This window comes from Hyperoodon ampullatus, assembly GCF_949752795.1.
Source record: "Hyperoodon ampullatus genome assembly, chromosome: 4".
In the NCBI taxonomy this organism is placed as follows: domain Eukaryota; kingdom Metazoa; phylum Chordata; class Mammalia; order Artiodactyla; family Ziphiidae; genus Hyperoodon; species Hyperoodon ampullatus.
This window is the reverse complement of record NC_136917.1, coordinates 33,491,017-33,516,619: the sequence shown is the minus strand read 5'-3', so window position 1 is coordinate 33,516,619 and position 25,603 is coordinate 33,491,017. Positions and strand designations below refer to the sequence as shown.

The 25,603-nt window shown below is 40.0% G+C and overlaps 1 protein-coding gene across 1 annotated transcript in view; it reads right to left on the bottom strand.

Moving 5' to 3' along the window:
- Positions 1 to 25,603, bottom strand: part of ADGRE3 (adhesion G protein-coupled receptor E3) — a gene marked incomplete at both ends in the record, with an annotated part of 39,356 nt that overhangs the window by 5,471 nt on the left and 8,282 nt on the right. The window contains 11 exons of the mRNA XM_079701496.1: positions 2,738 to 2,833; positions 6,863 to 7,031; positions 8,833 to 8,924; positions 9,142 to 9,208; positions 9,702 to 9,937; positions 10,223 to 10,420; positions 11,522 to 11,689; positions 13,596 to 13,780; positions 15,484 to 15,600; positions 18,563 to 18,746; positions 23,304 to 23,341. Of these exons, the coding sequence (XP_079557622.1) occupies positions 2,738 to 2,833; positions 6,863 to 7,031; positions 8,833 to 8,924; positions 9,142 to 9,208; positions 9,702 to 9,937; positions 10,223 to 10,420; positions 11,522 to 11,689; positions 13,596 to 13,780; positions 15,484 to 15,600; positions 18,563 to 18,746; positions 23,304 to 23,341 (1,550 nt within the window). The remainder of the gene's footprint in view (positions 1 to 2,737; positions 2,834 to 6,862; positions 7,032 to 8,832; positions 8,925 to 9,141; positions 9,209 to 9,701; positions 9,938 to 10,222; positions 10,421 to 11,521; positions 11,690 to 13,595; positions 13,781 to 15,483; positions 15,601 to 18,562; positions 18,747 to 23,303; positions 23,342 to 25,603) is intronic.

Below are 25,603 nucleotides of genomic sequence, written 5' to 3'. Positions count from 1 at the left end.
TGATGGCTGCTAAGTAGACAATCCACAGTGCCTGCCATGATTGGATCAGTCCTGGATTTGGGTTTTCCCAGCTAAGTATAGAATCAGAATGAGGAAGCAATGGTGTTGAAAGCATGGGAGAGAATCATCTGACATGGTTGATCACGAGATTTAGCCTGGATAAGAGAGGAGGTAAAGATGATGGTTTGGAAGAAGCTGATGGTTTGAGGGACTAAATGAGTTTAAACTCATTTAGTTTAAACTCATAGTTTAGGATGAGAGAGAGTAAGAACCTGAAAAAAGGCCTTGAAAAGGGCTTCTTTATTTACAAAAAGTCCAGGGAATATTTGCAATGGTCATGATTTGTGTATCCAGGAACAAGCATTGATTGAACACATCAGTGAAGAGAAATCCAATTGAATACACATTTATTGAGAGCCCATTATGCAGAACAAACACTTCAGGAAGTAAAGGTTAAGCACTTCCTCTCCAGGAATGACATGTATAATGATTCTCCTTGTCCCCACCTTCATTCTTTATGATGCCAACCAGATCCACATGTATGACTTTCCATGAGGAGCTGAATGTTCTAGTTTTAGTATTTTCACTTGTCCTGGAAAACATGCCCCCCCCCCGCAAAATGTTTAGATTAAAGGTAGATGTAAGGATAAAACAAACAAACAAACAAACGAATGACAACAAAATAGAAAGAAACAGCAGGAGTGGGTTAAAGCCAGAAAGCTTCATCCAGCAGGCAGTGATGGCATGATATCCTAGCATTTTGGAATCCTAGGAAAGGTGTGGCATTCTTTAGCTTACAGTGGGAGGACCTCTCAAAAATCCAGGTTGAAGAATTCTTTTTTTGAAAAAAAGTTTGGATATAGTATCCTACTCTAGAATTTCAGCCCCCTGGATGTTGTCCATAAAGAAAGGCTAGACTCTAAGCTCCTTGAAGGCAGGTACTGTGTTGGTCTTATTGTTTTTTGTATGTCCACTGCCTACCATAGTGTCTTACACATTGTAGAACTCAACAAATACTCTCTTTGCCCCCAACAAGCTCCAGCTTGGTTTAGATGCCTCAGGCCCCACAGAGGAACAAATATCTCGTATAGCAGCCCATGAGGATAGGAATTCCTGACTCAGTTATAAGAGTCACTGTATGCAGGAAGTCCAAATCTATGCCTTCCTTCCTGGTATTTATGGTTCATTCACAGAATTTCCCGCCCAGTCAAGCATATGACTTTTCCCATAAACAGTATTCCCTGGTTATACAGCTGACCTTCCAATGTTATCAAATGTCTGGGGAACAGAGCTAGAAAGTTAACCCAAGATCAAATTTGTCTGTAAAAGACAGAGTGTTTTGTTACCTTTTTACTCATACTCTGTGCATAAAAAAATAAAAGCTTCAGAAATTCTTTTAATTAAAGCAAATGTATTTCTTAAATGCAGCTACATATAAAATATATTATAAATATATAATATATCATATATAAACATATGATATATAATTCCCTTTTAAAAGATATACTCATTCAATTTCCACAATGTTAAGCAATAATAATAATAATAATAAATAATAATAAAGCTTTATTATTCATTGTGGGAAACCAGTAGCTGGAGTGTTGGCAGCTTTATTATTTTGGATTATCTGGGAAACGTTTCGAAGGTCACAACCAATGGTTAGCACCTACCACAATTTTACTCTTATTGAGAATGATTAAGCTTAATATATATAAAAAATTTTTCCAATCAGCTGACGTGACTGTCCTAAAACTTTTGTCCTAAAAATGGTTCCATTTTCTTCTTGGTTCTTTTGGAAAGATTTAGAATGAATTCCCTTTCCCTCCCTCCAATAAGGAATAGATGTTTCTTCAATGACCTCAATATTTCCATGGCTGAAGAAAATCCCATATTTTCTCAAGAAATGTAGAAGACAATGTATCAGAAATTTCTCAGTTTTGTTTAGCTTAAAAATAACATATTCTAAGGCTCTTTGGCTAGCAGATGTGGTAGGCATGTACATGGAAGGCATAAAACCAAATGAGATTGGGAGAATTTTTATGGATTTTGAGCTTTGGAGCCCATTTGGCTCATCTAGTGACATGGTTTCTTACAAGTATATTCTCTCATTTTTCTAAAAGAGCAATTAGGGGACAACTGTGGAGAGAAGTCTCAGATAGTACTGGGAGCTTATTCCTTGGTGCATTGGTCCTGAGTTAGCTCAATGGAAAAACAGACAAAAACCAGCAACCAAGTTCCAGAGAGGTTCACTTTCTAACAGGACCATTTCCTCTCCCAGGAAGGTCCCATTATCACATGCACTCCTCCTCTATAGGTATGTGGAGCATCTGGGGTGGGGTTCCTCTCCTGGATCCTTTCTGTGGTATCCACTAACTCCATGGGGCTCAAGTCCACCTCTCTTTAGACAGTGAGATTTCAGGGGATGATGACCACTCTGCTATGTCTATGATTGTAAATCTCCCACTAAAGGATTCTACATTAGATGGTAGTGGTGCTGGTGATGTTTTACCCATACTTTAAATGACAGGAATATATAGAACAGCCAGCCTAAGCCCTGTTAGTGGGCAAGGAAGAGTCACTGAGAAACAATACGATGGGAATGAGGAATGCAAACCAAGTCATCAGGAAAAGAACTCTTCTCCATACCCTGCAAGAAAGGGAGTTTGTACTAAGACATGGAGAGGAAGTTCAGGGTGTCAAGGGGTAAAACATTAGAATAAGTCACAAGTCTTCTTACCTCACTGGGTTTTGAGTCAGGACCAAGCCTGCTGGAAAGTGTATGAGTCTCAGGCTCAGATTTAGATTTGATGATCTCGCCAAACCACTTTCGGACCTGGAACATCAAAGGAAATGCTAGGATTGTTTTTGTTAACAATGGAGAAGAGAAAAGTCAGTGAGTTAGAAAGACGATAGAGACATTATGAAAAACTTTTCCTACAAAATGTGGTATATGCATACAATGGAATGTTATTTATTCCTTAAAAAGGAATAAAATTCTGACACATGCTATAACATGGGTGAACCTTGAAGACATTACACTGAGTGAAATATATGAGCCAGACACAAAAGGACATATATTGTATGATTCCACATGAATGAGATCCTTATAATAGTCAAATTAATTGAGACAAAGTAGAATACTGGTTACCAGGGGCTTGGCAGGGGAGAATGGGGCATTATTGTTTAAGGGGTACAGTTTGGGATGATCAAGATGTTCTAGAATGGATGGTGGTGATCATTGCATGACAATGTGAATGTATTTAATGCCACTGATCTGTACACTTAAGCATGGTTAAAATGATAAATTTTGTTATATATACTTTATCACAATAATTTTTTCATTTGTTATAGAAACTCAACAAAATATGCATATACAGGGCTTCCCTGGTGGCGCAGTGGTTGAGAGTCCACCTGCCGATGCAGGGGACACGGGTTTGTGCCCCGGTCCGGGAAGATCCCACATGCCGCGGAGCGGCTGGGCCCGTGAGCCATGGCTGCTGAGCCTGCGCGTCTGGAGCCTGTGCTCCGCAACGGGAGAGGCCACAAGAGTGAGAGGCCCTCGTACCGCAAAAAAAAAAAAAAAAAAAGCATACACAAAGGAAGAAAATAGAAGTCACACATAGTTCCTCAATCTAGCGAAAACTCACTGATCATGTTTTGGTGGTATCCTTCCATGTGTCTTGGTTTGGGGTCCCCCAGAGGCAGACCCTGAGACAAGGGTTCAAGTGCAAAGAGTTCATTTAAGGGGTGATCCCAGGAAACACCAGTAGATCAGTGGGGAAGTGAGATTGGGAAGGGAAGGCAGCTAGTAAAGGATGCATAATCCTTTCCACTGTGGACATCTGGGGTTCCGTGTCACTTGGGGGCTCTGGAGACAACAGAGGACACACCTCAGAGTCATCCCACCTCAGGGACAAGGGAGCTGGGGTATCTATTTACCAGCTCCCATCAGTCATTGGTTGATGGCTGCTCTCAAGGGCCATTACTCTCTGGCACCACCAGCTTGCCCTGTGTGTAAAGCAGGCATGCCCTGTGTGTAAAGCAGGCATGTCCTGTGGGCAGTAAGAAGCCCACAGGCACAGAGTCACAGGTGTTTACAATATGCAACCCTGGGCATGTAGAATATAATGCCAAGGTGATATGAGAGAGCCATCAACAACATTTGCTACACCAAGGTTTCCAACTTTGGCACTACTGACATTTTGAGTTGGATCATCCTTTGTAGTGGGGACTATCCTATGCACCGTAGGATGTTTAGCAATAACTCTGGCCTCTACCAACTAGTTGTCAGTAGTACCCTTTCCCCTAGTTGTGACAATCAAAAGTGTCCCCAGACATTGATAAATGTCTTCCCTGGGGGTGGCAAAATTGCTTGAGAATAAGTGGTGTTTTCCCATATACACCATTACCCACAAGTAAATAAATATATAACATAGCATAAGCAATGAATATTTATATATGTTATATAAACAAAATAGAACCCTTCTGGAGCAATGTTTTGAAACTTACTCTTTCACTAATATATAAAAAAAATTTTTTTAATTATTTATTTTATTGATGTATATTTGATTTACAATGTTGTGTTAGTTTCTGGTGTATAGCAAAGTGATTCATTTATACATACATATGTATATATTCTTTTACATATTTTTTTCCATTATGGTTTATTACAAGATATTGAATATAGTTCCCTGTGCTATACAGTAGGTCCTCATTGTTTATCTATTTTATATATGATAGTTTGTGTCTGCTGATCCCAAACTCCTAACTTATCCCTCCCTCCCCCTCCTTTCCCTTTTGGTAAAAATGTTTTTTTTTTTTCTATGTCTGTGAGTCTGTTTCAGTTTTGTAAATAAGTTTGTTTGTATCATATTTTAGATTCCACATATATTCACTAATATATTTTGAATAACCTTCCAGTCCTAAAATATTCTTGTGCCCAGACAAAAATTAACATTTGAATGGTCTATGCCTATGCTCATCCTTTGTTCTCTCGGGAGTGTTTGCTCTGTCAGCTCAGTTTCTTCCTCTCTCTTATCCTCAGAGGAGCTGTTCTTCCTTTCCTAGTTTGGTTCTTTGGGCGTGTAGATGCAGAGTGAGGAAAAGAGGGAGAGAGGAAGGAGCGCACGAGAGAGAGAGAAGAGGAAGAGGAGGAGAAGGAGGGAGGAGGAAGAAGAAGAGTATCAGGAAAGAAAGAGTATCAGTCAGGACATGTTTTGCTGCAGTAACACACGACCCCAAAATCTTAGTGGCCAAGCTCAACAAAGCTCAGCTGGACTATGTGTCTTCTTCACGGTATTTGAGAAGTACAAATAAAGAACTTGAGTGATTTTGTATTTCTTCTGGCTGCTGGAATATCTTTATTTGGCCGTTGCACCTCCTGGCCTGGATCATGTGGATCCAAGTTTCACTGGGGTTTCAGTCTTTTACATTATATTTAATAGTTGCATAGTATCTCGTTCTATAGATGAGTATAACTTAACTAAATCTAAGTAGAAGTATGTCAACATGGTTCAGTAGTATACAGCACGGTAGCATCTTGCCTAGGGTTCAATTCTAGAGCCAGCATGCAGTTCACATTACCCCTGAGCACCCCTTAGTAAGGAACAATCTTAGAGATTTATCTCAACAAGCCCAAAGCAGCCAGTATTTCACAAGTGTCAGATGCACACTGTTTCTTTTGTTCAGCTGCAGACACATGAATTGGCTTGTGTTTAGTAGCCATATTGAATACAAAATATATATCTTGAAAAACTGGAGGCTCACACTGTGAGATGCCTCAAGCACTGAGATGAACTGGGGGAAGAGTACAAATAAATCTTTTGCATTGTGCTCACTCAAGTGCATACATCCACTGAGAAGAGTTGCTTACAGTTTTCTTTGGCTGTACATGTAGATGGATGGGTAGATGAATAGAAGCGTAGGTATATGGACAGATATGTGATTAAGCAAACATAGCACAACATTACTTACAGAATCTAGATGATTGGTATGTGCATGTTCACTACATAATTCTTTCAACTTTTTCGTATATTTGAAAATGTTCATGATCAAATGTTACAAAAACTATATTATTATGTAATTTCATTATAGAACTACTAAACATTAGTAGAGAGGCTATACATCACATGGAAATGTGTTTAAGAATTCGTGTTAAGGGGTGTGGTAGATTGCTTTATTGATCTCAGTTATTCACTCCTCTGTATTAGTATTACACCCTGTCTTAGCTTCGTGGTGAATGGAGTGTTTTTATCCCATTGACTTTGGGCTTGGACATGGGATCTTACTTGGCCAATGAAATATTGGTGGAGGTGATGCAAACAGAAGCACCTTGAAATGGCCTTGCTCAGTAGAGCTTGCCTTCTTGTGATTTTGCCATTGTTATAAGAAGAACTTATGTTAGGGAGATGCTCCCCTTTCTCCCAAGCCTCAGGGTCACAAAGAGCAGACCTGAACATGATCTTCATCCTGGAACCAGGTCAAGCTGAGCCCAGACAAGATCAGCTGAACCCCAGTCAACCTGCAGACTCCAGAATATGAAAAGTAAATATTTGTGTTTAAGCCACTGAGATTTTTGAGGTTGTTTGTCACACGGCAATAGATGACTATTACACATGGGAAAGTTGAAGAAAAACATGGTATTTCCTTGATGTAGCAATTATTTACTTTCTGAAAGCCATTAATAAATTGATGTTTCTTACAATCAATTGCATCTCACAGTAGAGAAAATATAGGGAGTGTTTACACACTACTCACAAGTGCCTATGAAAATTTAGAGAACGTGGATTTGAATGTTTATTAAACTATGTATCTCCAAATTTTTCTTAACTTTAAAACAATAAAGAAAGACGTCACAGTTTACCTGCTGGCTGAGGAGGCAGTAGACCAAGAAAATGAAGAAACCCTGAAGGCTGTTCATGATGGTGAAGAGGTAGGCCATGACACGGGCAGCTGGGCCCATCTGCAAGAAGCCCAGACACCATGTGCATCCCAGGATGAAGACCTGAGCTGTTGCTTTGAGTGTCAGCATCCTGAGAGGAGTAGTAATCAATAATGTAAAAAAGTTAATGATGGACATGAATACTCCTACAACATTGTTGTTAATGGTGAAGACTCTGGAGCTAGAATGCCTGGGTTTAAATCCAAGGTAGCACTAACTAACTGTGTGACCTTGGGCAAGTTACTGTCTGGCGTGGTTTTTTTTCTTTTTTTTTTTGATCACATGGCTTGGGAGATCTTATTTCCCTGACTAGGGATCGAACCTGGGCCATAGCAGTGAAAGCGCTGAGTCCTAACCACTGCATCACCAGGGAATCCCTACTTTTCTGTAACTCAGTTCCCTAATCTTTGTAACAGTCCTATTTCATAGGGTTGCTGCAAAGATTAAACGAGACCTTAACATATGTAAAGTATTTAGGACAGTATATAGAGCAAAATTAGTACCATACATACATAAAGCATTCTAAAACTGCAAAGATAAAGTTCTTTATCTCTCTATATATATATCATTTATAGATGGAGGGGTCATATAATTTGTTATTCAAACAGGGAGGTTTTTGAGATCAAAATGGGGGCTATTCAGGGGAACTATATTCAATATCTTGTAATAACCTATAATGGAAAAGAATCTGAAAAAGAATGTACATATATATGTGTGTAACTGAATCACTTTTTTGTACACCTGAAACTAACAGAGCATTGTAAATCAACTATGTTTCAATGAAAAAGGAGTGTTGTTAATAATTACAATGCATCAACGAACATAAACTGGAACCATCCCAGGCAAACCGAGATGTAAGGTCACCCTACTTTTGTATCTATATATTCCTAATTTAAAAATATCATATTACCTAAGTGAGAAAAGCTAGTTGAGGAACAATTTGTGTAGTGACACTATTGTATGTGAGCCTGTCTGTTCTACAGAAAATGCACAGAAAAAGGCCTGGGGAAATATCAGACATATCATATCATGCAGTTTGTTACCCCTGGATTCCCTGGGAGGTAAAAGTAGCAGGAAAAGAGGGAGTAAGCAACTTTCACTTTTAACTTTATATATCTTGAAAACTTCTGACAAATAATAAACAAATAACAAATGTGTTATTGTTGTGATTACAATGAAAACCTCAACAAATTACATGTCAAATTAAGATGGATGCTGAAAAATAAAAGAAATACTCATAGTACCCAATTTTTTGAAATAGTATTATACAAAATATATTTTAACCTAAATCCTCCCTGAACCTATTGCCTCTTGTGCTGTGTGGCCAAAGCTGTATTCTTCCATTCTCCTCTTCTTCCGTTTAGTGTTAGATCTCTTCGCTTTTTGAGATTTATCAAGGACACATGGCTACCCTGTTAGAGACTACATTTCCCAGCCTCCCTTGCAGCTAGGTGTCACCATGTGACCAAGGTCTAGCCAATGGGATATGAGAAAATGTGGAACTTGCAACTTCCATGTCAACTCCTCCCTACATATGGGATACTGAAAGACAACATCCTAGGGGATGGTGGGGCAACACAATAGAAAGAACGTGAGTCCCTGGATCACTCTGTGGAGCAGAGCTTCCCATTAGCCCTGGACTGTTTACCTCTGGTCTGTGGCGTGAGAATGAAATAAACTTCTATTTCACTCCCTTTTGTGGGTCACAGAAATTTAGTCTGTACTCTAGTGAATACAGCTTCTCATTAATTGTGATAGTGGAAGATGGTAGTGGTCTTGCTAGTCCTTAGAGCCTGGTTGTGGGGTGTATGTCTGTGTCGATATGTAGGAGGGACCAGTAGGAAGTGAGTAGAGGAAAAGGGGGTTAGAAAATACCACTTGCTTCATCTTACTTTATATTCTGGATGGTTGACACTTCACTGTTGAGGGAGGAAAGTTTTCTTTTCAAAATCCAAAGAACCAAGAGAAAAAATACAAAATTCACCTGCAGGAATGACACAGACCATGTAGAATACAGGTTAAGATGTACTATGTCCACTGTAAATTGTACACAGCTCCTACCTCCCTGCACATGGGTTTGAATTGATAACAGGTGGAAAAATCAAATCATACAACCGAGAAAATATATGTCCCTTGTGCTATCTTGCACCCATGTCTGGTGCTTCTTAGGTCAGGAACATCAGAGCTACATATTCACTCACACAGATAATGGCACAGACGGGGCCGAGGAAAGCCCAGATGAATTTCTGGTCCAGGTGGAGCCAGCAGCTGGGAAAAATGGGAAAAGGGACACAAAGAGAGATCAGAGAAAGCACATGAAATGGATATGAAATGACACCTTTTCCTAACAGATAATTTTCCAGTGTCTCCTGAAAATGTCAGCTGACAATGAAGGTTTTAATTTTTCACTCCCATGTGTTACTGCTACATTAAACATTTTACAGGCACAGTCTTGTTGAATTTTCACACGTATTCTGAAGGTGGGACCATGGAGGTGACCATTATCCCCATTTCACTACTGAGGGAACTGAGAATTAAGGACTTGAGGTCACAAATTATGGGAGGGATAAAGCTGGGACCTAACTGCAAAATTCTCCCCTTCCAGAGCCTTATACATCATTTTCCCCTGCCTCACTGGGAAAGAGATTAGAGCCCTTATACTCAAGGGGAAAGTAGAGTGTATTTGATGTGATTATCCCAATCATCACTATTAACACTGCCCTCAAATATGTCCATGGCACAGGGTGAGAGTCAAGCTCACTGATCAGGTGTTCCATAAAGATGAGGCCTGGATGCTGCAGAAATGGCCACAATCACAGCCGGGACTCCGTAGCCCACTGGGAACATGAGCTTCTTCATGAACCTGTTGACACTGGAGTGGTTGACCACCGTCAGGTTGCGTGCAGTGAGGAAGAGGTGCAGCCCCTCCAGCAGCATCCAGAGGAAGGAGGCCAGGTAGAGATAGTGTAAGGCACCTGCAATGATGGCACACAGCACCTGGGGAAGGAGGAAGGTGTCACCAGGAGGGATTGTCAGGGTGGAGCATGGCCCCAGAACCTCTCTTTTATACTGACATTGAGTTCAGAACACTTGGTATTAGACCAAGGTCATTGAAGGTAAAGTTGGTTGATAATGGCAGCACTACTCACCTTGGCACCTCTCCCCCAACCTCCCTCTGGGGCCCAAGGCTATTTTATTAAGGTGTCCAATGCAGCATGGCTCCATGAACTCATCAGCATACACTGCAGTCAGGGCAGGGGTATTTTGGGGCAGTATAAGTACCTTGATCTCAGTTCTATTGATGGCTGTTAGGAAGAGCAGGTGGGCCAGGAAGAGGCAGAGTGAGAGCTGCAGGTGGAGCGAGCTGCTGGTGTTCTGGATGGCTTTGCACAGCAGGAAGGTGAGGGCTGCCAGGAGGAGGCACAGCAGAGAGATGCTCAGCCCCACGTAGGTGATCACAGTCAGTGCGGGATCCTCCTCCTGGGACCGAGCAGAGAGGAGCTCACAGTCAGGCTTTCCTGTTCTGGGATTATACTCCCCCACCCCTTGGAATGTGGCATCCCAACATAGGCAGATCACCTTCATCTCTGCAAAGAGGGGAGGGATGCAGGACTTCCTGTGTGCTGTCACCCAGACTATGTCATCAGTACTCTGACCCCTCATCTAGGATATGTGTCCAGTCTGAACTTCTCCCACCACCTTTGCTGCTGCCACCCAAATCCTGACCACCATCGTCTCTCTACAAGTCAACTCCTGCTGCACCATCATCCATTTTTGACCCAGGAGCCAGAGATTTCTTCTAATAACATAAGTAGGCAGCATCCCTGATTCAAATTCTCTATTGCCTTTCCACTGTAATTTGAATGAAATCTAAACTCCTGACCATAGCATTTGAAGTCTGATGCATTTTCCCTGTGCCCTTTTCTCCAACCTGAACTTTTCCACTTCCCTCTCCTTCACTCTGCTCCAACCACATTTATTTCTGGAACGCACCAAGTTTGTTCTCTCTCAGGACCTTTACACATACATGTATCTCTTTTTGGGATGCTCTTCCCTGAAACCTTTTTCATTGAGGTAAAATCCAAATAATATAAAACTAACCATTTTACACTGTACAATTCAGTGACTTTTAGTACATTCACAGTGTTGTGCAACCACCACCTCTCTCTACATCCAAAACATTTTAATCACCCCAAAATAAAACCTCATGCCCATTAAGAAGTTACCCCCTACTCTCCCCTTCTCCCAGCCCCTAGAAACCACCAATTTGTTCTGTCTCTATGGATTTGCCTATTCTAGACATTTCATATAACTGGAATCCTACAATATGTGGTCCTTTGTGTCTAACCTCTTTCACACAGCATGATTTTTTGAGATTCATCCACATTGTAACCCCACTGACTTAAAATTCAGATTTCAGCTTGAATAGTTAATTCTCCTCTAACCATGTTATCTAATGTAGCACACTTCTGCAATCACTCCAGACACGCCCTCTTTAAAAATTTTCCTTATAGCATTTATGGCCCCCTAAGCAGGGCCTCAAAAAGGATTAGCTTGAGGAATTCAATGTTTACATCATACCTGTCTGTGGAAGGCCATGAGGACAGCGAAACTGGACAGGTGAGTGGAACTGCATATAGTGTGAGTCTTGTTTGCTTGTTTCAGGAAACAGCCCTCCGTGGACCAGTGGCCACCCTCCTTTGTACCTTTCCAGTAGACGCAGAAGACCTTTTTGATACTGGGCTTTATCTGAAAAGAGAACAGGCTCATCATGTCCTTCCTTGGGAGGGACTGCTCTCAGAGTGTCAGTCTATGCTGGTGGGGTGCAAAGAAGTGACACCATGGGTTAGGAGAGATCGGGTGATTTCTATTTTAAGTGAAGAGGATGACCACCAGGAACCTGTCCACGTAGTCCCAACTCTATTGGGATTCCACATAACAGAAAATGAGCTCACGTCTCTCTGGGAGCCAGAATTTTACAAGATGTCATTCATTTCAGGACTTTATCTTCCAACATGGGAGTCAAATAAAAATAGAGTATAAGGCTCACTTAAAATTTTCTCCCAAATACTCTCTAAGCCAAATTTCCCTGATCTCTTCACATCAATTCTGCCCTGACTGCTTACAACACAATAATTGCTCATACAATGACAGGGGTAGTGTAGGGAAGAAACATCACCAGGAGAGAATAAAGTTAGTTTTCAATCTCTTTTTTTTTTTGTCCCAAGGATGTCCATAGCATCACTTGATTGGGCCAAGGAAGTGAGTTGGATGCTCTCCTATTTGGGGGCTGTATCTCCTTTGATAATCTGCTGGACCATCCTCCGATACCTTGCTCCACTTCCGTTGCTCCATGCCATACATCAAAAATTCCATTCCTAGATTTTATGCATCAGATGGAGAAAACCTACCTTTCCTCACCTTCCCCCACTTAATTCTTATTTTCTTAAAAATTAAAAAAATTTTTATTTATTTTTTCCAGCCTTATTGAGATTTAATTGACATATAACATTGTGTAAGTTTAAGGTGTATGATGTAATGATTTGATATATGTATACATTGCAAAATGATTATTACAACAAGGTTAGTTAACATCCATCACTTCACATATTTACAGTTTTTATTTTGTGGTGAAAACTTTTAAAAGCTACTCTCTTAGCAACTTTCAAATATACCATACAGTATTGTTAACTAGAGTTAACTAGAGTTAACTAGAGTCACTATTCTCTCCATTACATCCCCAGAACTTATTCATCTTGTAACTGGCAGTTTGTAACATTTGATCACGATTACCTCTTTCCCCCACCTTCTGTCGCTGGCAACCACCAATCTGTCCTTTGTTTCTATGAGTTTGTTTTTTCATATTCCACATATATATGAGATCAGTCAGTATTTGTCTTTCTCTGTCTGACTTACTTCACTTGGCCATAATGTCTTCAAGGTTCATCCATGTTGTCAAAAAAACGGCAAGATTTCTTTCAACTCTTACTTTCTAAACAGTTGACTATGTCTGACTATTAACCCTCCTGCCTTTAAGAGTTTGGGCAGAGAATGGGAAAAGGCAATGAATTATATAAAAGTTTTTCTTCTGATTGAATTATGTAGTCTTAATAATTAATTCCAGGCTTTTGTGCAATAATAAACACTATTTCTCCGTTTAAATTTCACAGATGTAGGAGATACCTGCAATTAAAAAAATTCCACGAACTAGAACCATGCTGCCCAAGAGAAATATCATATGAGTCACTTATGTAATTTGAAAATTTCTACTACCACACTAAAAAAGGAAAAGAAACAGGTCAAATTAATTTTAATAAAATATTTTATTTAAAGCACTATATTCAAAATAATATCTTTTAATATGTCGATATAAATCAATACATGTAATCAGTATAAAATTATTGAGATGCTTAACACATTGTTTTTCTTACTAAGTCTTCAAAGTCTGGAAATACTGAATCTAAACCTGGAAATACTAAGTCTTCAAAATCTCAGTTCAGACTCACCCTATTTCAAATGCTCAATAACTGTAGTTGGCTCCTGGCTATGATATTGCACAGTGCAGGTCCAGAATCATTGACTTGGGAGTATTTAAAAATTGTTTGGTCTAACATCCATGAAACCTAAGCAAGTACAAATTGCAGCTTTCACCCACCTTCACGTGCTGGAAACTTAGAATCACAGGCTGGGAGAGAGATGTGTTCCTTTTGGGTCCAATAGCAGCACTCACTACCTGGGAGCTCAGGTAAACTTGATCTTTCTCATTCACCTCTTCAAAAAAAGTTGCATTTATGATGTTTCCAAGAGAAGAGTATGAAACAAAGGCAGCTGCACTGGGACCTGAGGAAACAGAATAATGGAGTCTTAAAAAGTGCCACCTTCCTTCTGTTGCACTTTCCCACTCCATACCTGCCAGACTCCCATGATCGCCACACCTGGGCTCAGTTGTGCCTAGGAAGTTTACTTTTCCTCTCCTGCTCTTCCTACCCAAATATTCACAACTCCTACTCAAAGACCCAGCTCCAACCCAGCCTTTGGCTCGGGAAGTCTTCCCTAGATCCTCAGGCAGCTTGATGTGTCTTTCTCCAAATTCGTATTTCAAGTGCAGTCCCTGCCGTGCCAAAGAGAAAACAACTGTCCATTAATTATTTCCTGTGGATTAATCCTATTTTTCCAACAGGCACTAAACTTACTGAGTAACTAATACCGGATACTTCATTTGGAAACCACAGGGCTCCTAGCACAGTGCCAAGCATGTGGTAAATGATGAGTTATTTTTTTTTTTTTTTTTTTTTTTTTTTTGTGCGGTACACGGGCTTCTTCTCACTGTTGTGGCCTCTCCCGTTGCGGAGCACAGGCTCCGGATGCGCAGGCTCAGTGGCCATGGCTCACGGGCCCAGCCGCTCCGCGGCATGTGGGATCTTCCCAGACCAGGGCACGAACCCGCGTCCCCTGCATCAGCAGGCGGACTCTCAACCACTGCGCCACCAGGGAAGCCCGATGAGTTATTTTAAAACATCTTTATTTTCTAAAAAAGTTTAGCTTATATTTCAAACACTTAGAAAACTATAAAAAAGACATAACAGACATTTACACTCAGATTTAAAATATATTATAGTTTTGTCGTATTGGCTTCAGAATTATGTATTTTTTAAGAAATAAAATGTTTTAGATATGGCTAAAGATCCCACTATTATTTAATTCTCTTTCTTCCTTCTCGAGAAATAACCACGGACTTGAAGTGGAAGTGTGGCCTTTCCATGAATACATTTGTAGTTTTACTACATAAGCATGTTTCCATTATAATATACAGTATTGTTTTCTGTGTTTAAAAATTCACATAAATGGTATCCTACATTGGGTATTCTTTTTTTTTTTTTTACTTAAAAAGATTATTTTATTTATTTTATTTTTGGCTGCACTGGGTCTTCATTGCTGCGCGCGGGCTTTCTCTAGTTTTGGTGAGCGGGGGCTACTCTTCGTTGCGGTGCGCGGGCTTCTCATTGCGGTGGCTTCTCTTGTTGCGGAGCAACTCAAGCTGCAACAACTCTTCCCTGGGTCTTCAGCCTGCTGGCTAGATTTTAGACTTGCTACCCTCCACAATCACAGGAGCTAATTCCTTAAAATCTCTGTCTTTGTCCCTGTCTCTCTCTCCACACACACACACACACACACACACACCCACTGGTTCTGTTTCTCTGGAGAACCCTGACTGATACACCTACTGATGCTTCCTGGGATCATCTCCCAAATAAAATCATTACAATTGAACTCCTTATACTTGTCCATGGACTGCTTCTGAGCGAACCTAAACTGAGACCCAGGTAGAACAACCCCTCAACTGCAAAGAAGTCTCTTTCATGCTGAAGAATAGAAAGCCTCTACCTTAAAAATATTTTTTTTTTAAGGAAAAGACTCAAATGACACAGTTTTAGGGTAACAGACCCATTAGGGAGGAGCCTATTGTGGACCTTTCCTTACTACTCACACAGTGATATTGCTCTGCGTGTCTTAGGGATTCTGCATGCAGCCACCACATGTACCTTGTGTGTTTCCCTGGATGACGTCACTGCAATTTATATCCATGGAGTTCATTTGGGCGTTCAACTTGAAGGTGACTCCCTTGGAGCAATTGTCTGTAACAACTCGAGTTTCAACAGCTGGTAAGAAAACCAACGGGCAAGCTTACCATTATTATAAGTTTTAAAAATGTGCATAGCTACACAAAAAGCTCAAATTTACTGAATGTCTAGGATGTGCCAGGCACTGGACTAAGATCCTTATACATCATCATCTTATAACAGCATCATATAACGCCATGAGGAACCATTGTTTAGATGAGGAAACTGAAGTTCAGAATTTAAGTACGACTCTAACTCCTGAAACCAAGTTCTTAAATAATATTCCCTAGCATATTGTCTTTGAAGCAACAATTCTGTTTCTAGGAATTTATTCTAGGAAAACAATCATGGATAAGAGGGCAGAATTAGCTACAAGAAAGATGTAGCTAATTTCACAGTAGCAAAGATGATAATGGTGAAAAATGGGAAGTGACCTAAATGTTTAAGAAGGAACTGATTAAATAATTTATGGCTTATCTCTTTAATGGGGAACAATGCTTCCAATAAAAATGAAGTCGCAGAAAAGCAGGAAATAAGGGAATTTCCTGGCGGTCCAGTGCTTAGGACTCCATGCTTCCACTGCAGGGGGCACGGGTTTGATCCCTGGTTGGGGGAACTAAGATCCCGCAAGTCACATGGCATGGCCAAAAGAAAAGAAAAAAAAAGAGCAGGAAATAAGCTCATGAAAATATTTATCTTAAAAATCAGACAGTCTGAGACTGGTCATGAGTTGGAAATTATTCAATCTGGATGATGAGCGCAGTAGGCTTATTATGTCTCCTTTTGTATATGTTTTAAAAAGTTAAAAAGAAGCAAGTAACAAAATAGCACTTAAAGAGTGATAATATTATAAAGTAGATAAGAATATAAAAAATGATACTATTTAAATAAAACTTTATAATACTAAAGAGTGGAAAGTAGAATAATCAAAATTATAGCAATTACCAGCCCTAGTTGTAAGTGTATTATATGCAGCATTATTATCTCATTTTATAGATGAGGAGACTAAAGGCCCTGAGGTAAGGGTACTGGTCATCGATTAAACAGTTAGGAACTGGCCAAATCAGGAAAGATGAGAGTTACTTGTAATCTGGTTTAATTTTGAATGAAATTGTGCAGATTTTGGTTTCCCAGGAAGGTTAGACACTGAATTTTATTTTATTAAAACAATTTTAAAAATTATTATGTTTATAGACTATAAAGTACTTTATCATGCAAGTTGGTAAAACAAAATGGTTAGTTAGGCATACACAAATACACTGACATCTCTGAGCTGAATAAAAAGCACAGCAAACAGCATTTCTGGAGGCCAATAGAGTGATATGTATCAAAAGTCTATAAAATGTTTTTTTCCCTTTGACCTAACAATTCCTCTTCTATAAATTTATCCTAAGAAAACATCAAACAAACACACAGATAAATTTTCAATGGTCTTTGTCACGGGGTTGTTTGGTAACAACCTGCATTTACCAGAATAGGGAAATAAATAAATTATAGTATAAATAAATATATAGTATAAATAAATTATACATACAATGTAACTCTATAAGCCATTGAAGACAGTAACATAGGTAATGATGATGTATATGATTTACATGGAAAGATGTTAGTAATGTAGTGAGTGAGAAAGCAGGTTGTGCAACCGTATGTAAATTGTAACATACACAACAAACATGTGTCTCTTCATCAGACATGTGCCTACCTGGGTATCAGATTGGGGGATTGGGTTGTGGGCAGATTTGGGTGGTCTCAATTTAGTTTTGTGTACATGTTTTTTCCTAATTTAAAAAAAATTTAATACTTGGCTTTTCTATGGTATTTTATTTATTTTTATTTTCAAAAGCAAAAATTGTATATATTTATGGTGTACAGTATGAAGACTTGACACACACACATATACATAGTGAAACGATTACCAAGGTCAAGCTAATTGACATATCATCTCATCACATAGATATATAATGAATATGTGTGACTAGTATAATAAAAGTTTTTTTTTTTTTGGCTGTGCCGCATGGCTTGCAGGATCTTAGTTCCCCAAACTCGGGTCCCGGCAGTGAAAGTGCCGAGTCCTAACCACTGGAACACCAGGGAATTCCCTAATAAAAGTATTTTTATTTTAAAAATATATAGTAAGATGTTCCTTCTGGGATGGTTTAAGTAGCATCACTGTGACGTGTGTTGTTAAGTTATGTAAGCACTGGTTGAAAAAAAACCAAAAACCTAACTTCAAGCCAGAATCCCAGACTCAGGATTAGAAACCACTGACAATTTTTATTTATTTAAAAATTTTTTTTAATTTTAAAAAATTATTTTTATTAAAAAAAAATTTTGGCCATGTCAGGCGGCTTGTGGGATATTAGTTCCCAGCTCCACTCGGGTCCTGGCAGTGAAAGCACCAAGTACTAACCACTGGACCACCAGGGAATTCCCCCACTGGCAATTTTAAAAAACAGCTCTATGGAGGTGTAATTGATGTACAAAACATTGCATGTATTGGGATTCCCTGGTGGCGCAGTGGTTGGGAGTCGGCCTACCGATGCAGGGGACGCGGGTTCGTGCCCCGGTCCGGGAAAATCCCACATGCCACGGAGCGGCTGGGCCCGTGAGCCATGGCCGCTGAGCCTGCGCGTCTGGAGCCTGTGCTCTGCAGCGGGGGAGGCCACAACAGTGAGAGGCCCGCGTACCGAAAAAAAAAAAACCACATGTATTAAAGTGTACAACTGGAGGAGTTTCATTGAGTGTATACATCTGTAAAACCACCACCACAATCAAGGTAGAGAGCATTTCTATCACCCCCAACAATTTCTCCAAATTTTTCTCATGCCCTTTTTTCATCCCTTCACCTGCCCTCTCCTCCCTGTCACTATAGATTAGTTTGCATTTTCTAGAATTTTATATTAATGGACTCATGCAGTACTTATTTACTTTTCTAATTGCTCAATCCAGACCCCAGTTAGTAACCAAACCCTGTGTGTATCATGCCTTATTGTCTTCTTACCCACAGTACGGTTTTGGACTTTCTGGAGTTCTTGGTCTGGGGTTTTCAAGGCAGTTTCTAGAATAACTGATTCCACTTTCTGGAGAATAGATGTGAACGTGGCTGTGATGTTTCTCCTCTCTTCCATTCCCCATACAGTCTTATTGGTGAGAAGTGACTCGATAGCCTCAACAACCTGTTGCATCTTTGAAGAGATAAAGAATTTAAAAAAAATCCAATCTGATAGGTCCCACATCCAGAGGGTCAGAAGAAAACACAAGAAAGCAGGTGCTGGAGCCAGACAACTAGTTTAAATCCTGACCCCACAATTCACCTGCTGAGCAACCTTGGGAAAGTCACTCAGTCGCTCTGTGCCTCAGGTACCCTGTTTAGAATGAGGACAGAACTAAGACCCCATAGAGTTTTGGGGAAGATTAAATAAGTGAAGAGATGTTACGTTTTTAGAACAGTGTCTGTGCCTGGTAAACACCATATAAGTGTTAGTTATTATGAGCATCTTTTACCAACAAGGAAGTGGTAAGGTTTCTAGAAATAGACCAGTGGTTCTTAACTGGGGGCGATTTTGATCCCCAGGGGATCAAGTTAGTGACAATTTAGTACATTCATGATGTTGTGGAATCATCACCTCCATGTAGTTCTAAAATATTTCCATCATCCCCAGATAAAACCCATTAAAGAGTTACTCCCCATTCTCCCTTTCCCGAGCCTCTGGAAAGCACAAATCTGCCTTCTGTTTCCATGGATTTGCCTATTCTGGACATTTCATATGAATAGAATCATACACTATGTGATCTTTTGTGTCTGACTTCTGTCACTAAACATAATGTTTTTAAGGTCATCCATGTCGTAGTGGGAATCAGAACTTCATTTTTTGTGGCTGAATAATATTCCACTGTATGGCTATACCATATTTTATTCATCCATTCATCTGTTGGTGGACATTTGGGTCATTTCTGCCTTTTGGCTATTGTGAATAGTGCTGCTAAGAACATAGGTGTACAAGTATCTATTTGGGTCCCTGCTTTCTTCTTTTAAAAGTTTATTTTATTGAAGTATAGTTGATTTACAATGTGTTAATTTCTGCTGTACAGCAAAATGATTTAGTTTTATATACATTCTTTTTCATATTCTTTTCCATTATGGTTTATCACAGGATACTGAATATAGTTCCGTGTGCTATAAAGTAGGACCTTGTTGTTTATCCATTTTACAATATATATAATAGTCTGCATCTGCTAACCCCAAACTCTCCTTCCATACCTCTCTTACTGCCCTCCCCCCTCCTTGGCAATCAAAAGTCTGTTCTCTATGTCTATGAGTCTGTTTCTGTTTTGTAAATAAGTTCATTTGTGTCATACTTTAGATTCTACATGCAAGTGATATCATATGGTATTTGTCTTTCTCTTTCTGACTGACTTCACTTAGTATGATAATCTCTAGGTCCATGCATGTTGCTGCAAATGGCATTATTTCATTCTTTTTATGACTGAGTAATATTCCATTGTATATATATACCACATCTTCTTTATCCATTCATCTGTCAATGGACATTTAGGTTGTTTCCATGTCTTGGCTATTGTGAATAGTGCTGCTATGAAATAAGGGTATATGTATCTTTTTGAAGTATACTTTTGTCTGGGTATATATTTGGGTCCCTGCTTTCAGTTCTCTTGGGTATATTCCTAGGAGTGGAATTGCCATGTCACCTGGTAATTCTATGTTTAATTTTTTGAGGAACATGGAAATGACACTTTATAATGAAATGCTCCTGTTGATAACATGATTATTTGTTCATTACTTCAATGGACAGTTGCTGAGCTCCCAATGTGGACTTGGTCTGATTCCTGCCCTCAAGAAGCTCACTGTCTAGAGGGTGACAGCACACCATGTAACTATTATCAATCTGATGGAGATAACGATGGATAACATAGATGGAACATGTATTCTGGGTCAGGCACTGTGCTAAATACTACACATATATTACCTCATCTAACCTGCTCATCTATCCAAGGGTGCCATTACCACCCCCGTCTTACAGATGAGTAAATTGATCTTGAAGAGCGTGAAGGTTAATTTTATGTTTCAACTTAACTGGGTAATGAGTTACACAGATATTGGTCAAGAATCATTCTGGGTGTGTCTGTGAGGGTGTTTCTGGATGAAATTAACATCTGAATGGATAGATGAAATAAAGCAGATTGTCCTTCCTGATGTGGCTGGGGATCATCCAGGCAGTTGGAGGCCTGACTAGAACAAGAACTCTGAGGAAGGGATTTTCCTCCTGCCTGACTGACAGTTCCAGCCTTGAGCTGGGACATTGTTTTCTTCCTTCAAACTCGAACGGAAACATCGGCTCTTCCTGGGTCTCAGACCTCTGGATTCAAACTGGAACTACACAATCAACTCTTCTTGGTCTTCAGCTTGTCGACTACAGATTTCAGGGCCTGTCAGCCAATTCCTTATAACAAATCTCTTTATATCTTTTCTCCTATTGGTTCTGTTTCTCTGGAGAACCCTAACACAGAGAGGTCATCATTTTGCCCATGTCACTTGCCATTGTGGTGCTGGGGCTGGGATTCAAACCTCTTTCTACACTTCTAAACCCCACATCCCCTACTGTGAGAACATAGTGGGGGGATATTAACTAAGATGGAGGAGTTTAGGGAGGCCATCCAGGAGGACACGACACCTGAATTGAGTCTTTTTAAGATTAATTAATTAATTAATTGTTGGCTGTGTTGGGTCTTCATTGCTGCGCGTGGGCTTTCCCTAGTTGTGGCGAGCGGGGGCTACTCTTTGTTGCAGTGCGCGTGCTTCTCATTGTGGTGGCTCCTCTTGTTGCAGAGCATGGGCTCTAGGTGTGCGGGCTTCAGTAGTTGTGGCGTGCAGGCTCTAGAGCACAGGCTCAGGAGATGTGGTGCATGGGCTTAGTTGCCTCGAGGCGTGTGGGATCTTAGTTCCCAGACCAGGGAACTAAGCTCACAGGCTCATAAGGCTCTAGAGTGCAGGCTCAGTAGTTGTGGTGCATGGGCTTAGTTGCTCTGCAGCATGTGGGATCTTCCCGGACCAGGGCTCGAACCCATGTCCCCTGCATTGGCAGGTGGATTCTTAACCACTGCACTACCAGGGAAGTCCCCTGAATTGAGTCTTGACTAAGGAAGAATGGGAGGAACCAGCCAGGTGAGGAACTGGAAAAAGGAGTTTCAGGTTGAGAGAACAGCATGTACTTGGAGGCCTGGAGCTTGGGAGGGCAAGGCATGAGCAGTTTCTCTGGAGCAGAGCAGGGTGAGGGTGGGGAGTAGGGCCAATAAGGGACAAGGCCACTCTGCTAGACTATAGATTCTCAGAGACATGGAGCATTCTTGTTGTTAAAATTCAGAGTCAGTTTACAGACACTAAATGATTACTACATATCAGGCATTTTTTTGGTTTCTCTCTCTTAATTGTCCTACAATATCCATTTCCCCCTCTTACTTTTAATAATTGAATGAATTCCTCATATTTTATCTGGGCCATGCTACCCAACCACAGACCATATTGTCCCAGCCTCCCTTGCAGCTAGGTTTGACTCTGATATATGCGACTTCTGGGTTGTCACCTTAAGACATGTCTCTAGGGACTTCCCTTGTGGCTCAGTCATTAAGACTCCGCCTGCCAATGCAGGGGACATTGGTCCGAGCCCTGGTCCGGGAAGATCCCACATGCTGCGGAGCAACTAAGCCCATGCACCACAACTACTGAGCCTACACTCTAGAGCCTATGAGCCACAACTACTGAGCCTGTGTGCCTAGAGCCCATGCTCTGCAACAAGAGAAGCCACTGCAATAAGAAGGCTGTGCACCGCAACCAAGAGCAACCCCTGCTCGCTACAACTAGAGAAAGCCTGCGTGCAGCAATGAAGACCCAACGCATCCAAAAAAAAGAAAGAAAGAAAAAAAAAGACATGTCTCCAAGGAAGTTATCCTGACATTATTAGCATATCAAATAGTGAGTAGATGAGGAGAGAGGCCCTCTCTCTACTCTCCCCTCTTCACCTTGTACTCCAGAGAACTTGCCCTTGGAACCCTCTTCCCTCTATCCACCAGTATGAATGCAGCATTGCAGCAACCCAGCTTTGGCTATGCAGTTGAGGACAAGATGCCAGGGGATGATGGAGCAACAGTATGGAAAGACCATGGGTACACTTAATGGACTCATGGAGCAGAATCCCTTCACCAGCCTGGATTCCTTGCCTCTGGACTGATAAGTCAGAAAATAATAAAGATCCATCTTTTTAAAGCCATTGGATATTTGGGCCTCTTTGTTAAAACAGCTCAGCATATTCTAATACAGTCTTGCTTAGTCTGTCTTTCTTGGTTTGGGATAGATCGTCTCTTTAGGGGGCAGACACACACATACCTATATACACATACACATACACCCTTATTTACATACACACTGTATCTATCTCTATAGTGAGATATGTAGCAATAAACATACATACATATGATACATACATGTATATATCATAGTTATATATAATACATATTAGATAACATTATAATAATATAATTAACACATATTATAATTAACATATATCAAATATGTTGTCATAATATATATTATATATTTTATATTATCATATATATGGTATATGACATATACAACACATATAATATATAGTATTCACCTCCATTTGCTAGCTTTGAGATTTGTAAATATTTGTTACCTGGCTAGGTTCCAGGATTCAGCTTCCACTCACCTCTTTCGTGCTACTGGTTGTCTCTGAGGGGGTGGTTTCTGAAAAAGACAACAAAGGATATTACTGTCGGAATTGAAAGTAAAAGTGTGGAGAGGTTGGCAGGTAAGGTGGGTAACTTTGCATCTAGAAGGTCTGAACTCATACACTTTATGTTTCCTGACAAGGTCATTTGCTCTTTTGGGGGATCAGAGTCCAAATTCCCCGTCGTGGTATAGAGCAGTGTTTTTCAACTTAGAGTGATTTTGCCTCCAGGGGACACTGGCAATGGCTGGAGATATTTTTGGTGGTCACTCATGACTTGGGGTGGGGGATGTTACAGGTATCTAGTGCGTGGAGGCTTGGGATGCTGCTTAACACCCTACAATGCACAGAACGGCTTCTGACCACAAAGAATTATGGGACCCCAAATGTCAATACTGCTGTGGTAGAGATACCTTGGCATAGAGGAAGTGGAAAATTGTAAGCTTCAAATTCTTTCATTCAGACCTGGCTGAACATTATAACTGAAATTGCTGAGGAAACAGAAAATTCGGTGCTTCAGGTTTTAAAATTCAGCCTGGCTGGGAATTATAACTGAGACTAGAATGTCAGCTGTTAATGGGACCTTTGTATATTGCTTCTTGTATTGTACGTTGTGAGGATAATCATCTCTATTTTAGAAAGACGAGAAAAGTCTAGCAAATGTTTACATATCTGTTACCATCATACTGAGGTTAAATCTATACTTATTCTGTGTCTTGGTTTTCAGCTGAGTCTATTTGCTAAAAAGAGCAAAGAGTTTTCCTGTACATTGAAGGTTTTGTCTTAAGAGTTCAAGAACTTTTACTTACAGCCTGAGTCTGAAAATATTTGTTATTGGAAACCACATTCATTGTAGAAAAACATGCTTTTGGTTGAAAGCTCTATACTTTTTTTGTGAGGGCTTTCTTGGACGTACCAACCTTGGTGGTAACTAACCCTGGATGGACTCAATCCATATAAAAGAGCTCTTAAAATTAGAAAATGTCTTAAAATTAGGAAAATAGCTAAGGCATTTCTCTTTCTTGTAAGATAAGGTGAGTTTAACAGATTAACATCATAACCCAGGCAAAATCTCAGCCTGTTTATACGTTGTCAACAGAGGTGCCTGCTGCCTAGTAAAACACTAATTCACTTTGGGTTCAGTCATATTCTTTCATTCATTTACTCATTAATTCATTAATTCATTTAAAATTTTTAATTAATTTTTATTTTTAATATTTAATTTTTATTAATTTTTAATTCATTTATTCATTATTTAATTCATTAATTCATTTATTGATTGTCTGAGTTAGTGGTGGACTTATGGCACAGCAACCCCTTCCTACGCACCCTGTGCTCATTTCTGTCACCTTCCCCACCTGGACCTCATTTGGAGCACATGCAGCTCCAAGACCCTGGTGTGGGCTCCAGCTTGAGACTTGGGGAAATAGGGTAACCTGGGCCTGAATCTTGCAGGAGCACCTCCCATTGGTGGACAACATACTCTTGATATTAAAGAGCAACCTGAACTTTTCCAGACCTTTCTATCTGGAGCAGGGTTGTTAGTGTAGTTTGGTTTTCCTGAGAATCAGATGAAAATCTAGCAATATTAGCAAATACTTATAGGTACTGCACTAAATGCTTTAAATGGTACTATCTCATTAATCCTTGCAATAGCCATCTGAGGGCTGTCTATCTTCCAAATTTCCAACTCTCATCAGATGGACCCAGCTTTTGGGACCTGGTAATACCACTTCCTCTTCTGTCCCCCTAGGTATAGGATGGCTACAGATTTCTGCTATTGCTAATCCCTGGGTTGCTTCACTGTCCTTTTGACTTCTCAGCTCTTCCTTCACCAGCACCAATTCTCTATATGAAATTACTTATGTTTAAAAGACCTAGTGTGTTTCTGTTTTCCAGGTTTGATCTTGACTGATAAAGAGGAATAACTGATTATTACTATTATTATTATTATTGCAACAAAAATCATGCTTTGTCCCTTTTATGGCTTCCCTGAGACCCATGTTGCAGTGTAGCAAGTGGCTGAGTGTGGACTCTCAATATAGGCTGACATAAGTTAAAAATCATCTTATTAGTTGGCAGACCTTGAACAAGTTACTTAACTTTGGGGTGCTTCAGTTTCTTTATCTGTAATAACAGTGCTTACCTCATGTAATAAATGAAATAATGAATGTAAAGCACTTAGTGTTGTACCTGGCACATAGTACAAATGAAATAAATATTATCTACCAGTATTATTGCTTCTCCACAAATCAGTTTCCTAGAATTTAGCTTTAAAG